We start from the raw sequence: 21008 nt of genomic DNA on the forward strand, positions 1-21008 counted from the left end.
TACGGCACTCAGGGAATCTGGCAAACGTATTTTCAGTCTTTTGGGAAAATAACTTTCAGTTTCTTTGCTATTTCATTATTTCCTTGTATTTGAGCTCTATCTGAGAGAATGCTGTTATTAACGTGCATTGATCATAAGTCTTAACAAAGGATATCTTTCTCTCTTTCATTTTTACAACTTAACTGTGGAAATAAAAGTTTCATCGTATTCAAATTGTTCCCTGTTAGAATAAACGCGTTTTGTCTTAGTATCCGTGGATCCGACATTATTTGCGGGGCGAACAACTTAATTTGGACGGTCAAATTTTGACATGACAAGGTCAACCGTGGAGATAAAAAAGTAATGCACATTGCACGCAGACAGTGAAAAATGTAATTTTTTTTTTTCTATCGCTTTAGTTTTGGTTTAACGACAGTCAGTTGAAAGCCGCTCTTACACTAGTGATAAAGCTTAGAGTGTATCTTGCTGACAGCCCTGTGCTTTCTCTTTTCAGCATTGCATAAAAATGGCGTGTTTGAGTTAAAACAGAGAGACCCGTACAATCTGACAAATATTTACATCCATAAGGGGATGAACTTTGATCACTTTAAGCTGAGCTAGCGCTATTGTTATCTTCTGGAAAGACTTGGTTTTCTTATAAAAAACAACTGAATAGCTTTTATTTTTACTTGTTCTCGGTGCGACAAAGTCCACATCCCGAGTTGGTGTAACTAAACGTCAACTGCATGGTCGTTCAGTTGTAGGGAAACAAAGTATGGGAATCTTTTTGTCTTAGCCTACTAAACATACACATTCTCCTTTTATCGATTTTTAACCCTACAAAAAGGTTCTGTATTTTTTATTGTCCTCGAACAAATGTCGATTTTTATTTCTAGTTGTAAAACGAAAGAGAAAAACGAAATAGCGTTTTTTGCATCACTACTAAGTAGCGTTTCTTTACTTGCAAAGGCTTTGTAGAAACAACAGCAATGTGCCTGATTCAAGTTTGAAAATCGAAGTTCCGACAGTTTTCCCTTCAACATGACGTTGCTAGGATACGTCATGTTGCCGTAGCAACGATCTGACGCAAGAACTTAAAACTTAAAACTTCCCGGTGCCTTTTTCCACAATTCCAGTGTCTGATTCAACAGGTTTTTTTTCTAAACAATGATGACCTCTTGGGTGTATTTTGGCGAAAAAGGCACTTTTCTCTAAAGACAGCTTACGATCAATTACTATGTAACCTCAACGTTAACGAGTGTCAAAAGAGAGGATAAGAGTTATGAGAAAACGAAACAGGGTATAATAGTTTCCTTTACTTTTATTGTGGATAAATATATCTTTACATTCACACGGAATTACTCCGTTCAAGACATAACACGCCATCATTTAATGATACAGTACATTACAAAGTTGAGTTGAGTTAAAAAAAAATATTGACTTGTTATGGTTTCTTTAAAGAAAAGCTAACAAGTCAAAATTCGCTAATTTAAAGGTTCATCAGCAATTGTACAAATTAAATTTTGTATACATAAATTATTTTTTATACATATTATGATGCTTTCATATGTCATGTTTCACAATTATTTGCAGGATTATCTGTATAACGCATGCGATTACAACGCTTACATCATTCTTATTGCAGACTATTTTTAGAGAATCTTACATAAGCTACATTGAGGAAAAAGACTTGAATATTATGCATTATTTATCGCAAATCTAAATTATTGAAAAAGGAGGTGAAAAAAATATTTAAACTACTTTTTTCTTGAATAAAGAAAGATTATTGAGTTATGCTCTGTTGTAATGTCATTGCTTCTCCCAGAACATAAAGACTTGCACATCACATCAAGCATACAAAACTATCGAGGGTCGAGGCTCTGGTCAAGAACTCAGTAAGGCTAGGATTAAGCTAGTTTCAGTTCTGCGCTTTCCAAGGCCTTCACGGCGAATAGCGAAGCGCGCGAGTGACGTCATAACTCAGACAAACAAAACGGAATTGTGGAAGATTTGACGCTTTTTCAAGCGTGTAAGCAAGTGTTCCTAGAACAATTTTTAAAACAAAAATTTGGTGTTCATTTTCCTCCTGTTTCTCTCAGAAAACGCCTATGTTGTCTGACTCTCGCGTGGTTCCAATAATTTGCATTCTATTTTTAGACTTCGCGCGCTTCCTTATTGGTTTCGGTAACGTCACCCTTGCGAACAGTCCGTCTGTCACATGACTCAAAACGAACTGACCGCGTGGAAATGGGAAGAGGCAACCTTACGATATCGCCGAGACAATATCCTGGAAACAGGAAAAGTCTAAGAGATTCCGCACGGCGCCATCACTAAGCTAATCACGACACTGAATGCTATCAACCAGCTGTTCTGTATACTGTAAGGTCCTGGGTTGTTTCCAGTCGATCCTGTCGTGTCCGCGGCAGATGTTGCCGTTGCCCTGGTTGTGACAGTTGTTCGGTTGACATCATCTACAGCCGCAAAACAAAGAATGTAATAGTTGGTTTAATGGTCAAAATCAGACATGGCATATAACTTCAAGCGTCAAGCTTGTTTAAGCGTTCACGATTTCTAAGCGATGATCAATCATGAACGGCGACACTCGCGATTCGCGTTCTACCGCTACAACAAAAATCGCTGTAACGGGTGGAATTCCACCTTAAATGTATTTACCCCTTTTCCTTGCCTAACTAAGGCCCCGTGCACACTACGCCAGAGGAATTTAAAAACGGAGCTTTCTCTCTCAAAACACATCAAATGTTTTCCGTTCACACTACGGCAGAGGAATTTGAAAAACGGAGCTTTCTCTCTGACGCATCAAATGTTTTCTGTCCACACTAAGCCGGTGGAATTTAAAAACGCAACAGTCACCGGTCATTTTGGATTTGTGTTTTAGGAAAACTCGGGAAGGAAAATCACATGATTATCGTGACGCCATCGGTTTCGAAAAGCTCCGTTATCAAAATATTTTCCGTCCACATTACATGAAAACGAAAAACCGCCATTTTCAAATTCCTCCGGTTTGAAGAGCGTTTTCGAAAAGCCGCTAGCTCCGTTTTCGTGCCGGATTAATGTGGACGACAGGCCTAACCGTAGAAATACGCGTTTTATAATTTTTCCGGCGTAGTGTGGACGCTGCTTAAGCTGTCACTCACAAAGAACAGAAGCGTAATTCACGTGAATCACACTGACCTTCTCGAGGCAAGACTTCTTTAATCTTGATCATGTAAACTCGAGGTCCTTTAGTCATAATCGTAGGGTGTATTTGGCATTGAAACTCCAATCCGCGGTCAGCCTGTGTGACATTGGACAGAATGATTGACAGCTTTTCTGTCTTCAGCCTTGTCAGGTACTCTGGACAGGAGCTGATGCAATTTTCCACCAAGGTGCATGGCGAGGAAGGTCTGCAGTAGGCTATTTTCACTTTCGTTCCATCTTGTGCGATTCTGTACCACTCAATATCTTCCACTTTTTTCTTAGTAAACATGCCGTGAAATATTTGACCCAGATCAAGGTTTTGCCCAGCTGTGGAGGACAGACCTAAAATAAAATAGGGAGAAAATTAACATTGTCACAATTCGTAACAATAAAATAAAAGTGAAGTAAATAAAATTAAATTGCACGATGTTCCCATTCATAGCTGGACGACTCTAACTACTCTGCACTTTGTCGTCCAGTGTCATGTTCGGAGATCTACCATCTTTATTCTTCTCATTTCTTTCTCAGTGGTAAATTTACCTTTAAAACTTTTCACTTTTAAACAAGTCAAACAGGTTGCTAAATGCATGATTTTAGTCCAATTTCCTGCTTGATAATTCTAGAATTGCTGCCATCTTTTTCCACTATTTATTCATTGAAGTTTTGTAGTTGACCATCAAATCAACCTTTAATCATTAAAGTCAAAAATTTAACTATAAAGGTTTTCTATCAAGGGAGAACTGCTTTTAACAACTAACTCTTCACGTTAAAAAAACTTCCGACATTGTACACGCTGTAGCCAAGCCGTCGCTGTATAAACCCTTTATGAATTAATCTCCTCATTTATAAAGAAAGGCGCAACTGAATTCACAAGCAATTTTTTCACTGAATTATAATCAATCAGTCCAGCTATAATTTCCACTTACAACGCTTTGAAGAAGTCACGATTATTTTGTAAGCAATGGGGCCTTTGTTTCCGCTGCGTTCTATGGCACAAATGTAGACAAGTCGATCGTCCAGCTTCATCTGTTTCACAGGAAGCGTTCCACGAACAGGATTGCTTACTTTGATTCTTTGATGGAAACTTTCTATGTTTCTGTATCTGGTACACTGCAAGCTTTTGTTGCAGTAGCCAACATATTGCTTCTTGAGATGTTCAGGGTCAGTGACCCTCCATTGAAGCTCCAGAAAAGTTCCATTTTGGAGGACCGATTCCAAGTTGGGACATTCCAGTGCGATCTGCTCGTCAGGGCATTCTGTTCGCTGACTGTCAGCTAGAACACCTAATGAGTGAGAAACGATTTCACTTAATGATAAAACGTCCAAATATTTCTGTGATATCCTTCCAAATTAACAGATATGTCCAGTATTAGTCAAGCTCGAGGTGTTTATACTGTAAGACACCGACCGAATTTATGCCGTGTATCTCGGGGATATAACGATTAGCAACTGGGGCATGTCAGACAAATATGCATTTTAACAAACTTGTTGCAATGCCGGCAAAAATAGAAATTCGACGAGATTTCGGGTCCTTTATTAATCAGAATACTTTGCCGATGATCATCGGCGAAATTTCGGGTCCTTTACTGTACAGACAGAATTACCAAGCCAAGAAAGCGGTTCTGTATAACCGGCGACGTTTATGTAATTTCCCATATTTATTAATAAGGGACCGTTCATTTTTTATAAGGTAGGGGGGGCTGGTGGGATTTGGGGGGGGGCCATGCGGAAAAAAATGGCTTTCGAGGGGGGGCCATCCCAAAAAAATAAGGGAAAAAGGGGGGGTCACGTGAAATATTTTAGTAAAACTTTAAAATGGCATAATGTTTGAATATCAAAAAAATTGCTATAGAATAAACATAGAAGGCAGGATACAAATTTATTACAAACTTTCCTTCTGCTTTAAAAAAACGTTTGGCGACAAAAAGCATTTGTAGCTACTGAAAAGAAGTATTTAACACTGTTATTTTCGAATGCAACTTTCACTGGCACTCATCTTCATCTCCGCTGTCGTCGAGTTCTTCGTCGCCGCTTGTGCTGCTATGGGAGTCTCTTTCACCAATGCTGCAAGAAGCAGCAATGCTTTCCGTCAGAGTGTACTCTTCAGGGTACATGAAGGTGTAAACATAATCTCTGACTTCCCGCTCAAGGTTGGGGGTGATTCTGCTTCTTGCAGCATTGGTGAAATAATTCCCTTCCAAGAGCTGTGCGATGTATGGCCCATCTCTTCTAAACATCGACGTGGCAACATCCTCAACTTTAAGACACTCTTCCGGGACGGCCGTTCTAGGAGGGTACACAAGGCATTGTGGAAGATCATTTCCTAGCGGGTTTCCAACACAGATTCCATAAACTCGTTGGACGTTGTTTTCAGTCCGCTTCCTCTTTCTTTCATTTGACTTTCTGCGGTTTTCTTTTTTCCTTCTCCTTTTGTTGATGTGCTGTTTGAGTATGCCTTTGAATATGTTGTTATAATTGCTCTTCTTATTTTCTAGTGCTTCCATGTCCTGCGTGACCTTCGTCAACTTAGCTTCTGTTCATTTGATCTGTTTTACATTAAAACTGTGGGCAAATTCTTCGCCCTGCTTTAAAGCAAGCCCATTGGACTGAAAGAGTGTGGAATCGTGTTCCTTTACATCTTTCAATATAACATTCAACTTTTCCACCATTGCTCTGTGCTCTTTGATGGAGAAGTTCAGTTTTCTTCCATCACTGGGCTTCAACTGGTACCCTTGCATGGAAAACTCACTCGCCCTTTCTGAACAGCCATCCGCACCTAGAAAAATTGCTTCTTTTGCTTGTAAGATGTCAAACTGCCTGGATCGTTCAGCTGTAAACCTTTTCTTAAACGACTCGTCGCTTTCGCCATTATTGCGCATTTTGGAATGAGCCTCTTTCGTGATGCTCATGTAGTAATGCGCTCTTTCCCCGATTGGATTAACAATATAAAGAAGAAAGAGCATGGAAGTGGCAGGCTGGTTTTATCTGACCCAGAGAGCGTTGCTCTATTTGCAGATAAGTTTATTGTCAAATCGAAGTTTGTGGTGGATTATCTTCAGCATCTTGAAGTGCTGGAATTTAAAAGGAAAAAGAGAGCAGAAGGAAAGGCAAAGTTAAGTAGGGAGGAGGATTATCCTTGGACTGAGTTGTGCGAAGATCTAACCAAGCTTAAAAAGCTACGTGTTCCAGAACTAAACAAGTACTCAAACCACCACGGGCTGAAGCAGCATTTGAAAAGCAGCAAGAGTGAGAAAGTAAAGGCAATTGTAAGACATTCATGCTTGCAGCAGAAGAGTCCTCTCAGAGCTGGCCAACCAACACTGAGAAATGCCAAGACATTGACACAAAATGACAACAGGGCAAGTGTTGACAGCAGTGAAACGGATGAAAGTGACAATGATGAGTATGACAGTGATGCCATTGACTCTGGGGGAGAAGATGACTCAAGTGACGTCATTCTTGCATTCATCAATTCAGATGAGGAAGATGCCAATGAGAGGCCAAATGCCACACGCTCAGGGCGAGCCATAACTAGGAGATCCGAAATTGACTTCTCTTTCTTTTGATTTGTTTTTTAAACAACAGCTCTCTGTCGTATAGAGATTGTAAATATTGTCTTCATAGTGAGCACAATAACGTGAAGCAGGGGCATAATAGAGAAATATTAAAAAAGTTGAAATCTAAATATTGTTTGTTCAATTTTTTTTTTGGGGGGGGGTCATCCCAAAAAATTACCGCTATAAGGGGGGGCCATGTGAAAAAATTGGTAAGCTGAGGGGGGGTCATGCGATTTTTAAATGGTGCTTCCCAAATCCCACCAGCCCCCCCCTCCCTCATAAAAAATGAACTGTCCCTAACGTAATTTTCTCACATTTGACAACACAGCATAAATTTTGTCGTTCTGTACATTGCAACAGTCAATACGTGTCAGAGACGATATTTACATCCGAGACGCCTACATTTCTAGTTTATATACGCGGCAAAAATAGTGTTATCGAAGCTCGAAGCGAATCTAGGTTCTATATTCCTGAGGTTTCGGCTTCAATTGTCTCTAGTCAGACTGGCACAATCAAATATTTGAAGTTTTCGGCTGTTCATTGACCCGGCAGTCTGTAATCAATTTCGGACGTATCACAGTTTCGCTAGATCGATGATATGGCAAGATATTTCAACCTTAGTACTTGTATTTGTACGTGCCGCTGAATTTTTAACCATGAAACGTTTGATTTAATCGGAGCGGCAGCCATAAATATGGAAAAATCACGGTTACTTTCGCAAATAAACTTACCCGCATATACAGCCACGCACAGACTGTAAATTAATAGAAACTTTCCGGTGAAAAGTCTTTGTAAGACATCGCTCTCGCTGTAAAAAGCCATAACTTGCTTTCAGACTTGCTTCAGTTGCTTTCCGTGCCAAAATCGCGTCTAACGTACGCTTCACTGGAAAGCATAAGCTTTCTAGTTACATATTTTTACCCCTTACACACGTCTATATTTAGTTTTTGCTTACGCAGGTCTACTCAGCGACAAAAGGCGAAAATTAATTAAGATTTTAAAATAAGTAATCGCGTTTTGAAACAATAGGCCATTGACAGCCGCGAGAAAAAGGTGTTTTACACTGGAAATATAATTTAATTAATGTTTCTCTGTTTGTATTTGGAAACTCGCATCGGATTCCGTATTGAAATAACAAAATTGAAGCTGGAATTAACAGCCTTGATTGAGTGATTTAGAAAACAGCGATTTAAGGAAGTGGCCGAGTGTCAATTACGTGCGCGCTTGGTTGCGCCCGAAAAAACTTTAATTAAAACACAGGTGTTGTGTAAAAGAAAATGCGTTGACTTTAATTTGTTTATTGTGTGACAAGCTTTTATAAACTCATTATCCAACAAGCGTATAAAGTTAAGTAGAATTCTTGATCCCCGACCGACCCCTGAGCTGCTTCAATGAGGCAAATGTGAACTGCTGGCCTGCATTTTGAAGTACTTTATGCTTTCCAGATCCCGTTACTAGTAATGTACGGGCATGTTTTGATAATAATACCCTCATTTCCTAACTCTACATGTATCTAACAAGGGCTGTTTACGTGTGTAAATCATTCGCATGAGTCAACTGTCATTACGGTCAAAACACTTGTATTTAAAGATCTTTAACTCGGAAAAGGTTTCTCCCTCAAAATGTTTCCTTTAATTACGGCGCTTGTTTGGAGTTCGATGGTCGTCTGATACTAATATTCCAGAGGGGAAAATAACGTTTTCTGTACAAGCCAGAGTTAAAACCATAAACAGAAATACGCAGTATGAAATTTTGCCAGTTTAGAAACTGCTTTCATTGCACATTCCTTAGTTTTATCAATACATTTGCATGCTAACAACATGCATGGGGGATTTTTCCTTTGTTTGACAGATTTCTTTATACAACCAGTGTAGTTTATTTTTAATATGTTAATCAGTCTCATTGATTATTCGGTCATGTGGATTACTTGGACCTTATTCACCATTAGAAACGCAGCAAATTCCTCTTTTGTGGTGTAGTTATAAATCTTCTTTGGACATTTGGTACCGAGGTTTGAACACACGTTTCCTGAAAAACTTTGCAACATAGCAAAATAACGATTGTTGCGAATAAAAGACCTGCAGTCGTGTTCAAATAAAAATCAGTCGGCAACTTGAAAAGACCGAACGGTCAGTCAAGGTCACGTCATTTATCTGTCACTCACTGACCGTCACTGGCATCATAATAGAGAAAGGGGTTTTTCCTTTGCTCTTTTTATCTCCTTCAGATCTTACATAGTCCGTGAGACTATTTGATAGGTCAGTTCTATACGGTGGCCCATATCTGCAAACACAATAAACAATTCTTGAAACGCAACACAATGTTTTTGAAACACAAGTCAATATCTGTGAAACACAACACAAAATTATCGAAACGCAACACAAAATTATCGAAACACAACAAAAAATTATTGAAACACAACACCAAATTATCGAAACACAACAAAAAATTATCGATTTAAACACAACAAAAAATTATTGAAACACAACAAAACAATTATCGAAATACGACACAAAATTATTGAAACACGACACAAATTAAAATTATTGAACACAACACAAAATTATCAAAACGCGACAAAAAAATTGAGGCAGAATTGATGTGCTCCTGATGTGCTACTATACAACGCATAAACCCATTCTTACTCGACCGCTGATACGTTATGCGCCTTACAAACTCCCGCCATTTTTCGTGACCATTTTGCTTTCGCGAAATGCTTTAATTTGTGTTAACTGTGGAGCTGTTTTAAAACACTGATCTAAATTTTGTCATGCCAGTACCAGGTCTCGGCTGCTCAACAAAGTTAAGCTCTGTTCGGCAGGGTTAGTACTTGGATGGGTGACCAAATACGAATACCCCTTGTTGAAATAACTTCTTTTTCTTTTTCTTATTTTTTTCCTTCCCTTTTCAAGGCGATATTAAAGTGCCACTATGATGAAATTCTCGATACCCAAGTTTTGACTTTTTCGTACACAATAGGTCTTTCCTAAATGTCTTGGCAAATTTCAATCTATTGCGAACATTAGAACTCATCTTTTTTGGACCTTTATTTCTGAGAATTTACGGCCGCCATTAATTTTCCTTGTTGTTGTAAAAAATTGCACGAATATATGAACCAAAGTGTTTGTTATTCTTTATGCGAATTGCGGGTAATTGTTATTATAACAGTAACCCGTGCAGTATTTTTGAGAAAATGACGTCATTTTCTCCAATTCTCAACCAAGACTTGGAACAAGGAAAATTAATGGCGGCCGTAAATTCTCGGAAATAAAGGTCCAAAAACAGCCAGTTCTAATGTTCGTAATAAACTGAAATTTGCCAAGATATCTAGGAAAGACCTATTGTGTACGAAAATGTAAAAACATGGATATCGAGAATTTCATCATAGTGGCACTTTAAAGACTGCAGAACCCCCAGCCTTGTGTAATGTCGTTTCTTCGAATTCTACATGTTTTTATCAACTATTTGTTCCTCATTTCGCCATGTCCGTATTTACGTGTATTTGTTTACAATATCGTATAAATAAACAGCAGAACACGTCCTTCGAATTCTCCTCAATTCTCTTGACTATTGATCGTCTAAAACATTTAATCACGGCTTGAATCATTCGAAAATACATACAGCTCATCAATTTTGTGACTTTCAATGTCTTCTTTTTCGGCAATCGATATAATTACAGGTAGCTTTTATTTACAAAAACGTTCGCGCGAAAATTTATTCAATGTAATGCATTCCTGCGATAATATAAGATATTGAGTGTTTGCGTCAGGAATTCAAAGAATAACTAACTTGACACGGTGCAAGCGACCTTAAAACGGCCTTAAACGGCGGATGCTCGAAACCCGGGGGGAGCGCCTATATGAAAAGGTCAGGGATGCTCGTAGTCTCGGGTACAAATCAAGGATTCTGGTCTCACTTAGGGTGTTGACGACGAAACGTCACCATTTTTAACTGTCAAAGTAACCTTTAGGGTGCACTCAAAGAAATAATAATGAAAAGAAACGCTCTCATTTAATTTCTGTTTTTAGGCTTGATTTCCGCTGATCTCTCCAGTACGCGAGTCGGGTCTGCAAGTGCGTGCAGGATCCTTTCTTGAACAGTGGCTAGTAATCGAACAAGAAGCTTATCGCCTTGACTAGGTGATATGCTTCTAATCGAACCTATTCCGTTTTAAGTGGCAGCTTTTAGGGGTCCAATGAAGCTCGAACAACTCCCATCCATATTAGTCTCCTTTAGGAGTTAAATTCAAATTTTCAGACGAGCATCCCTGACCTTCTCATATGGGAGTTCCCCTCCGGGGTTTCAAATGTCTAACGGGAAGTGAAGGAGTGATGGAGTGAAATCGCTTCACCACTACAAATCGGAAAATAACATTTTCCAAGTTTAAAAATGGCGGGATTGAGTTAGGCGCATAACGAGTCAGCGGTTGACTAAATGATAGGATTATCGGTTGTATAATAGCACATCAATTCTGCATTGATAATTGTGTTTCAATAGTTTTGTGTTGTCTTTCAATAATTTTGTGTTGTGTTTCTATAATTTTGTGTTGTGTTTCACAAATATTGACTTGTGTTTCAAAAATATTGTGTTGTGTCAGGAGCCATAATCGGGGACGGAGACCGTAAGCGCGCGCCATTTCTAGTATTGGGGTTGTCCCCATAATATGGGACAATAATTCTATTTTTAGAACAAATTGCGCCATCACCTGCGGCACACGCGCGTACATGCTGCGAGGATTTTTGCGGATGTCGCGCGGGGGAAATGGCGTACAAAATTCCCGAAGTTTTTCATGTTTTTGGCCCACAACTCAACGCGTTTACGTCTGTTGGAATTTTGCTTAAGTATTTTCGTCGTAAGCTGCTCCAGTTTGAGCGAAGTAAGACAGTGTCGAATTTAGGTATGTTCCGCTGTAAGCTTATATATATCGCTGACCAGGCTGTGTTCCGACGGATGCTTCTTTTACATGAGCTGTACATTACTCCACTTTAAATTTCACATACGTTGAAGATTAACAGCTTTTCCATTACACAGCAAAAAACTAGCTGGATATATTTAGATATAGCAGAGCTTCAGGACTTCATAGTTTCCCAGCTTCTCTTGCCACACGCTTGCGAGGAATTTGCCAGTCTATCGCGATTGAAAAGTAAAACAAAATAATTGCTAGTTTGGTCAGTTTGAGTTTCGCCTGAATTGTAAGCAACGCTTGATGTTTCATCAAGGCCCAATAACTTTACGTCCGTAGATACTGCTCAGTTTTATTCGTGTAAAAATCCAGTAAATTCTCTGTTGTCGATGAATGAGAGCGCCCGCCGATGCGTGTTTTTTTACAGTCCAAGTAAACATGGCAAATTGTACTTCCGCCGCACTTTCGTGTGAAAGCGTACATCGAACTCAAACAATAACTCTATAGTTTTTAAATATGTTTAAGATTGATAAATGTTTGAGAACATATTAAAAGCTGAGCTGAAAATATGTGAATAAAGCAGAAATAATCAGCAAAGTTACGATGACGCTTTCTTTAATCAACTTCGAATAACGATTTCGATTTTGTTGATCGAGTTATCAAAACTCCTTGTCTATTTTCATTTTCGCAGTGTGAAACTTCACCATGCTTATGTTGAAGAACTCCCCCACATGATGTTACTAGCCTTTTTTGCGTTCGTGAAATTTGTTGCAGCATCTCAGCGCAAAAGATAAAGAAAGAAATCTTTGTCAAGATTTGTTGACAATTGAAAACATCGACTCGGACTTGAAAGTGCACGAGCTGCACTATGCAAATGAGCTACTTGTACGCGTCAGACTTTCCTTTCAGAAACTTTTGCAAACTCACCAAACGAGCAGAAACAATAAAAAACCATCAAAACAGGTTTTGGTTATGATTAACCATTGTCTGAGAAACTCACAAATTAACTCGATACCAGAGTAGAGAGTTTTCTTGCTATATTCTTAAATCAGAACAAACGCAAAAACATACGTGTAAGCTTACAACTAGCGTGAGTAGATCTTATTATTCATTCCCAGCGCGAGATTGAAGTGTTTTCGACCCTGAAAAGCCCACCTTTTCCGTTAGCTCAGAGCATAAAACTACATATAAGCGCCCTGGTTCGTATTCCCTGCCTTATTCCCTGCCATCGCTGTGAAGAATACGCAAGATAATCTCTCAAGGTCTCTCAACTCTCACCACTTGATTACGCAACGTGACAACATCCCCGCGAGAGCCCCCGACATGTGCGTGGATCCGCGCGGATATATGACGTCAGGATGGCGCAATTTGTTCTAAAAATAGAAAAATTGTCCCATATCATAGGTGCGCGCGGATCCCAAGGCTTACGGTCTCCGTCCCCGATTATGGCTCCTGGTTGTGTTTCAAGAATTGTTTGTTGTTTTTGCAGATATGGGCCACCATAGTTCTGTCATACGGTCCGCGTACCGGGGCTTTACTCGCAAGATAGGGAGTTTTAGCAATGACGACGGCGACGCCGAGGACGACGCCTTGTAACTGAAAAAAGCATTTATATTTTACCCTCGAATGTCGCAACTATGCATATCGGTTTAACAACTTGCTAAGACTTAATATGCAATGACGGCGTTCAATTCAAAAGGAAGGCACGAAAAATTAGCCATTGCGGTACGCGTTCTCCAAAATACGTACGACTTTGTCATTTCACGTTGTTGTTTAGCAGAGGTCGGCAAAAAAAAAATGCACAAAGGTTCAAAACGCACGTGCAGAACCATTGTTCTACTCATTAAACCCTTTGTTTGGCGACGTTCTCGTTGCCGTCGCCTTTGTGGTTTGCTAAAACTTCCTAGGCAACAGAAGGCCGCCGAAAATTTATAAGATCAATTTCATTTGTTTAAATCAGTTTCAAAATATTCAAAACAGTTTTTGATACAGTCTTAAAAGAAATAAACACGATATAAAACTATGAAGTTAATTAGCAACCCTCGCCGGATCTCTGATCGACCAGCTATTTCGATGTGGAAATGTGAAATGCTTGCCTGCATTTTGATGAACTTTTTAGGTCTTGTTAGGAGTAACGTGCGGGAGTTTTTTGATAATGGTACATTCATTTCCTCGATGTATCTTAGTAAAAGCTGTTTAAGAGTCAAGTGTGAATGCAGTCAAAACAATCAGAAACCAGCCTTTAAAGATCTTTAGCGCGGAAAAGATTTCTTCCTCAATGTTTTCCGCTCTATTTCCACGGCGCTTGTTTGAAGTTCGATGGTTGTCCGATACTAATATTCCAAAAGGGAAAATAACCTTTTCTGTACAAGCCAGAGTCTAAATCATAATTATAAAAAGAAATATGTAATATTAGACTTTACAGAAACTGCTTTCATTGCACATTCCTTCGCTTTATCAATACACTTTTTAGGCCTCCTGAACGAACAAAATGCACCCGGCTTAATTTTTCCCTTTCTTTAGACAATCAGTGTAATTTATTTTTTAAATGTAATTTAGATACTTTTTACAATCAGTTTTATTGATTAATCGGTCATGTGCATTACTTGGGCCTTATTCATCAATAGAAACGCAGCAAATACTGACTATTTAGATATGATACGTAATACAAAGGGAAGTAAAACCCTTTTTAATCTTCCACCTTCAAATAGTAGCTAATAGTGTCCGACAGATCGATGGTTACACACTGTGACAGGATTCATTTCGTGCACGGCAGATTTTTCACTTTAAACACAGCCCTTCCAACCTATTAGACCCTAAAGCCATTAAGAACTACGAAAGTTTCGATTTATCAGCTATGCGCTATTATGTTTTACATATATTTGTACATCAAAGCAGGTATGACCAAACTTTCATTGATCTAAATTGATTGAATTTCGCTTCCTGTAGAAGCAAATAAAAAATGGTATTCTTCTGAAAAACATGCTGCTAGGATAAGAAAATGTAAGGACAAAACTTGGAAACACCTACCACATAAAGAGAAGAAACAAGCGTAAACTGTGAGTGATCTTTGAGACGTTTTGCGAACTGTGTCCATCTTTAAGTCCGTCCACAACGTCGAAAGGCAGCTGGACTGAGCGTCACACTCCAGGTAACCTCTTTAAATCCATAAAAAATTCTTTCGATTCGATCCGGGGGACGACACGAAGGGTATTTTTCCGTGTGTTCTAGAAACAACTTATGGCACTCAGGAAATCTGGCAAACGTATTTTCGGCTCTATTTTGGGAAAACTGATAACTTTCGTTTTCTTTGTTATTTCTCTATTTCCTTGTATTTGAGCTGTGTCTGAGAGAACGCTTTTATAGCTTGCGTAGCTTGGCGGTTTTTTAAGCAATTTGAGCGCCCAATTTGTCTCTCACCCAGGCTCCTCGCGGCTTCGTCTCTCTTTGGCGCTCGTTATCGCGACCTCGCTGCTTTCTTAGCGCGCTAAAATTGCTTAAAAACCGCCAAGCTACGCAGGCTAATGTACTTTAGGTACTTTATACAATCACTTTCATTGATTAATCGGTCATGTGCATCACTTGGGCCTTATTCATCAATAGAAACGCAGCAAATACTAACTATTTAGATACAATACGTAATACAAAGGGAAGTAAAGCATTTTGTCAATCTTCCACATTCAAATAGTGCCCGACAGATTGATGGTTACAAACTTTGACAGGATTTTTTCCAGCACGGTAGTTTTTCACTTTAAACACAGCCCTTCCAACCTATTAGACCCTATAGGCATTAAAAACTACGAAATCTTCCATACATCATCCAAGTGCCATTATTTTTTACATATATTTGTACATGAAAATAGATATTTAAATCATACATTGCACGACTGAAGGCCGGAATTTAATTTATATACATATTATGATGCTTTCAGATTTCATGTTTCACAATTATTTGCAGGATTATCTGTATAATGCAGGCGATTACAACGCGTACAGCATTCTTATGGCAGACTATTTTTAAACACTCTTACATAAGCTACATTTAGAAAAAAGACTTGTATAATCATGCAACTACAAATTGTTGAAAGAAGAGATGAAAAATTTTTTAACTACTTTTTTCCTCAATAAAGAAGGATTTTGAGTTTTACACCGCTGTATTGTTATTTGTTCTCTCCATTTAACCCAGAACATAAAGACTTGTACATCACTATACTGGCCTGATACATCAAACATACAATTTACGGTGGATTCGTTTCGGTAACGTTACCCCGGCGATCACCTCAGGGGAATTTCGCCTCCGTCACGTGACCCGAAACGAACTGACCTCGCGGGAATGGGAAGGCTTCGAAACAAGACAACCTTACGATAACCCTGAGTACAGTATTCTGGAAACAGGAAAAGTTTAAGAGATTCCGTATGGCGCCATAACCAAGCTAATCACAACACTTAACGCTATCAACCAGCTGTTCTTCTGTATACTGTAAGATCCTGGGTTGTTTCCAGTGGGTGCGGTCGTGTTGGCGGCAGATGTTGCCGTTGTCCTGGGTTTGAAAGTTGTTCGGTTGATTTCTATATCTACAGCTGCAAAGAGAATGTAATAGTTGGTTGTATGGTCAAAATCAGACATTGCATATAACTTCGTACACCAAGCTTTTTTAAGTGTTCACAGTATGAACGATACAAACTGAATTTCTAAGCAATGATCAATCACTAACGGCGACATCTACTGATGCAACGAAAATCGCGGTCTCAGAATTTACCCTCTCTCCCAGTCAACTCCCGGTCCAACTAGCTGTCACTCACAAAGAACAGAAGCGCAATTAATGTGTGTGACACTGACCTTTTCGAGGCGAGATATCTTTGATCTTGATCATGTAGACTTGAGGTCCTTTGGTCATAATCTTAGGATGTATCAGGCATCGAAATTCCAATCCGCGGTCAGTCTTTGTGGCATTCGACAGAATGATTGACACCCCGTCTGTCTTCAGTCTTGTTAGGTACTCTGGACAGGAGCTGATGCAATTTTCCACCAACCTGCATGGCGAGGAGGGGCTACAGTATGCTATTTTCACTTTCGTTCCATCTTGTGAGACTCTGTACCACTCAATGTCTTCCACTGTTTCCTTAGAAACCATACCCTGGAATGTTTGACCCAGGTCCAGGTTTTGCCCAGCAGTGGAGGATAGACCTAAAATTAGAAGAGGAAGACGAAACAAAACAAATTATATTTTCATAAATAAAATAAACTTAAATTGCATCATGTTCCCATATGTAACTACTCTGCACTTTGTTATCCACTCTCACGGTCAGAGATCGACTATCTTTAATCAATCATTTCATTTCTTGCTCAGTGGCGAATTTACCTTTATAACCTTTCGCTTTCAAACACTAGATATGATTTTTAGTCCAATTTCGTTTTTCCCGAGGTTCAGTTGATCATCAAATCAACCTTTAATCATTGAAGTCAAAAATTAAATTATTAAGGTTTTCCTGTGCTTAAAGAGGGAGAACTACATGTAAAAACTAGTTTTCACGTTAAAAACAACATCGCACATTGTACCCCAAGCCGTGACAATATAAATTTCTTATATGAATTTATCTCCTTGTTAAGCAAGACACGACTGAACACAGGAAACAATTTTTTCTCACTTAATTATAATCAAGCATTGTAGCCATGATTTCTACTTACAATGCTTTGAAGAAGTGACAATTATTTTATTAGCAATGGGGCCTCTGTTTCCGCTGCGTTCTATGACGCAAGTGTAGACAAGTCGATCGTTCAGCTTCATCTGTTTCACAAGAAGTGTTCCATGAACAGGATTGCTTACTTTGATTCTCTGATGGAAACTTTTTATGTTCTTGTATCTGGTACACTGCCAACTTTGGTTGCAGTAGACAATATTTTGTTTCTTGAGATGTTTAGGGTCAGTGACCCTCCATTGAAACTCTAGAAAAGTTCCATTTTGGAGGACCGATTCCAGGTCGGGACATTCCAGTGCGATCTGCTCGTCAGGGCATTCTGTTCGCTTATTGTTAGCTTGAACACCTGATGAGAGAGAGACGATTTCATTAAGTGATAAATAGACCAAAGATTTCAGTAACATCCTTCATGAGTAGCAGAGGTCAAACTCGGGATGCGTACTGTAAAAGGATAATTTCTATGTGACTGTTACGCCGGATCAATCCCATCAGTCAAAAAAGAAGTTCCGCAATCTTAGATATCACATGGGAAGCAATCTCCGAGTCCAGGGAAACGTTAGCGATCGTAACAACAGCAATCGTTAAAATAGACTTAATTATGAAGTTCTTTCTCAATGATCATATGGAAATTAAGAAACCGAAATTCGTAAGTATCGCTTAACTTGTTCTGTAGCCGGATGACAGCGATCATATGGCGGGAAACCAGCCGATCTATTTTTACGCAGTTGAACAATTTTTTTATTATAACGCCCACAGAAAAGTAACCATTACCGTATAATTATTATTTTTTAACACTTCAACCTTTCAACAAATCTTTTTAATTTACTTTATTATAAAATGCGTTGGAGCAAAAGGGTTAGAAAGCGGTTGCGTCAATATAACTGCGGCTTTCGCGCATGTAAGGGAAAACCCCCAGCTTTCACTCAATTTACATTTAATGTCAACAAATTTGTAACCAAACTGTACACTTTCTCTTCTGTTGATGCCCCGTATCAGAGAGGTCTTAATTACAGACACTATTCGACGACGCTTTCATTTGTAGTTTACATGCATATGTGCGGCACAAATTCAGTAATCTTATCTGAGGGCGACTGCACTAAGATTTATAATTTCTTAGGTTTCCGCTTCAATTGTCTCCATTCAGAAACAGACAAAACATTGACTCTGTTGAGTATTGTTGCAATCAAATTTTCAAGAGGCGTGAGTGGAAAGAAAATGGAATCTCTGCTCGCTAGATATCCGGCAGTTTGTTATGGATTTTCCGTGGATCATCAGTTCGAACTTATCACGCATCGATGACATGGCAAGACAATTCGTCTTGTCGGTGAGAGAAAAGAAAGACAAGAGAATCTCCATCTCGCAGGGCATCCGGCAGTTCGGCAACAGAGTTTTTGAGGAACATTTCACTTTGTGGCAAGACAATAACAGTTTGATTCTTACATTTGTGCAAAACGGTACGAACCAGCAATTTAAAGATCATTGTAACAGTAATGAAATGTACCTACCAGCATACACAGTCACGCACAGACTACAAGTTAAAAGAAACTTGCCGATAAAAGACCTTTGTAGAGGATCGTTGTCGTTGTGAAAAGCCATCACTTTCAATAAGAAAGTCACTTTTAAGGCGCTCCTTTTATACACCTTTATTGTTATTTTCACTCATTACACAAGTCTATTTGTTTTTATAATCAATCCAATAGTTTCGCTCGCGCGCGATTGGTCTAAACACGTCACGTGACCGAATATTCCCCAACTCAGTAAAACTGGGGAATATCCGAGAATAGCTTCTGCTTAACCAGCAACTGTTAATTGCGCGATAATGAAGCCCAAAGGTGATTTTTAAAAATTTATTGTAAAAACAAAATGGAGCTGGAATCAATTGAGAAGCATCTCCGGCTGTCGTCATTACTAACTCGATACTAACCGTCAAATGTTCGATTTATTACTAAAACGTTATAACCAGAAGCAGGAGGTTGTGTAATGTTATCTGTGTATTTTTCTTTTTTCTTTTTTTTCCGCGTGGGCCAGACCGACTATCTGCCAATCTGAGATGCTTGATTCAAACAAAACAACGACTACCTGAGCTGTACAGTTAGAGAAATGTTTCTTGTGATTAATCTAGATTTTTCGCTTTAGTCATCAGTATAGATATACATACGCATGGACGGAGCAGGCTGGAAATATGTGCTGATGTTGAATTGTTTTCATTGAAAGAATGCTTGTGAAGTAAAATTGGTAGCTAATAACTTTCAAACAGCTGTAAACGATCTTGACGATGTCGATATTTCGGTTTCGATTCTTGTAAAAATCACTGTTTCTCATTTCGCTGAGTTGCAACTAGTTGTTTCATCAAACCATCAATCCTCTGTTGTCATGTAAGTATTGCTCTTTGAAGCGTTTGATTCTGAGAAATAGATACACTTTTCCGCGAAAAATTGCGGCTTAGCGAAAAATGCCTAACATTCCTTCGGTATCTGAAAGATCAAGGCGGTCAGTTAATTTGCCTAACCATCACTTTCTTTGTGATATGTAAATAAAAAAAAGGGTTTTTTCCCTTTTTCGATGCCACTTACAGACCATCGATTCGGACCACAGAACGTCGCATGGATGGCGAAAAGTCGAAGTGTTTCCTTTATCCACATTGTAATTAACCCTTGACTAAATAATTAATGCTAATCAGTGCTGTAAAAGAGATTTAAGCCAATCATTTAGTAACTGATTATAAATACCATTTATTTGTAAGTTTCTTTCTCTATCTTTATCCAAACAAGGGCTGTTTAAACCTTTCACACGAGCCTAGTGTCAATTACATGTCAAGCCAGAAACTAGCCTAACGTATACCCAGAAACCGGAGGAGGGGGAGAGCTACTTCCTATATATTCCGCCTCTAAAATGAACCTCTTACTTGCAAAGCATTCAGCAGCGGGTTCATTACCGTTGCGTACACAAACTTCGTGTAGCCCCCCAGGCCGAAAAAACAATGATTAGATACTATTGCGTACTGTAAATTATATCGTGGATGGTCTCCTTGAACACTGATAAAATCGATTTCCCTCTCAAGATTTTTGTCTATCTATATTTTCGAGGCAATTTTCCGAGTCAAATTTTCTGGCTCGAGATAAAGCGTTCACTTGGTTTTCAACACGAGCAGCAAAACGCAAATTGACTACTGAAAAATATGCTGCGTGAAAATGAAAGAACAAAAACTTGGAAATACCTACCCGTGATACATAATGAGAAGAACAATGCGTAACCTGTGAGCGTCCTCTGAGATGCTTTACGAATTGAATCCATCATTGAATTACTCCTTACAACATAAGGCGACCGCTGAAATTAGCCTTCTGGACTGTAGGTAGACTCTTAAAACCCCAAAGATGATGCAACAGTAATTTCGATTCGGTAACGTGACACGAAGGGAATTTCCCGGCCCTTTGTTGTAAAAGCAAATGACACTATAGGCATCTGGCAGGTGTATTTTAATTTCAGCTCAGTGTATTTTGTTTCTTCGTTACTTATTTATTGCCCTCTCACTACCAGCTGTTGTCCTGAGCTGTATCTGAGAGAATGCTTTCATTAAGTCATACATTGACTGAACTTGACTATGAAAGGATAGTTTCATCGTATTCACATTGTCCGCTGTCAGGATATACCCGATTTCTTTTCTCAGATCC

At 39.0% G+C, this 21008-nt stretch overlaps 2 protein-coding genes across 3 annotated transcripts; both read right to left on the reverse strand.

Moving 5' to 3' along the window:
* Positions 1–1282: 1282 nt before the first annotated feature.
* Positions 1283–7679, reverse strand: LOC110041628 (uncharacterized). Its single transcript, XM_089289516.1, has 4 exons — positions 7466–7679; positions 4104–4460; positions 3172–3519; positions 1283–2450 (listed from the first exon to the last, which is right to left on the reverse strand). The coding sequence occupies exons 1-4, from the start codon at positions 7554–7556 to the stop codon at positions 2284–2286; spliced, it is 963 nt and encodes a 320-aa protein (XP_089145642.1). The 5' UTR covers positions 7557–7679; the 3' UTR covers positions 1283–2283.
* A 7700-nt stretch (positions 7680–15379) lies between these two features.
* Positions 15380–20747, reverse strand: LOC110041627 (uncharacterized). 2 transcript variants are annotated; one of them, XM_089289533.1, is made up of 4 exons: positions 20559–20747; positions 17327–17683; positions 16478–16825; positions 15380–16218 (listed from the first exon to the last, which is right to left on the reverse strand). In XM_089289533.1, exons 1-4 carry the CDS (start codon positions 20632–20634, stop codon positions 16040–16042), a joined length of 960 nt encoding a protein of 319 aa, XP_089145659.1. In that variant the 5' UTR covers positions 20635–20747; the 3' UTR covers positions 15380–16039. The 2 variants fall into 2 exon arrangements, with proteins under 2 accessions (XP_089145659.1, XP_089145654.1); XM_089289528.1 differs by lacking the exon at positions 20559–20747 and adding an exon at positions 18843–19104.
* Positions 20748–21008: the final 261 nt, after the last annotated feature.

Source organism: Orbicella faveolata, unplaced genomic scaffold (genome assembly GCF_042242905.1).
Source record: "Orbicella faveolata isolate gen_17 unplaced genomic scaffold, um_ofav_v1 contig_1, whole genome shotgun sequence".
Taxonomy (NCBI): Eukaryota; Metazoa; Cnidaria; class Anthozoa; order Scleractinia; family Merulinidae; genus Orbicella; species Orbicella faveolata.

Bases quoted from the DNA above. Each gene is read 5' to 3' on its own strand.
- LOC110041628 (XM_089289516.1), bottom strand. From the start codon at position 7,556: ATGGCTTTTTACAGCGAGAGCGATGTCTTACAAAGACTTTTCACCGGA. The intron at 3,520-4,103 runs GTAAGTGGAAAT...ATTTTATTTTAG, and splicing joins CGTGACTTCTTCAAAGCGTT to GTCTGTCCTCCACAGCTGGG. The intron at 2,451-3,171 runs GTCAGTGTGATT...TTGCGGCTGTAG, and splicing joins AGAAGTCTTGCCTCGAGAAG to ATGATGTCAACCGAACAACT.
- LOC110041627 (XM_089289528.1), bottom strand. From the start codon at position 18,933: ATGGCTTTTCACAACGACAACGATCCTCTACAAAGGTCTTTTATCGGC. The intron at 16,826-17,326 runs GTAAGTAGAAAT...TTCTAATTTTAG, and splicing joins TGTCACTTCTTCAAAGCATT to GTCTATCCTCCACTGCTGGG. The intron at 16,219-16,477 runs GTCAGTGTCACA...TTCTCTTTGCAG, and splicing joins AGATATCTCGCCTCGAAAAG to CTGTAGATATAGAAATCAAC.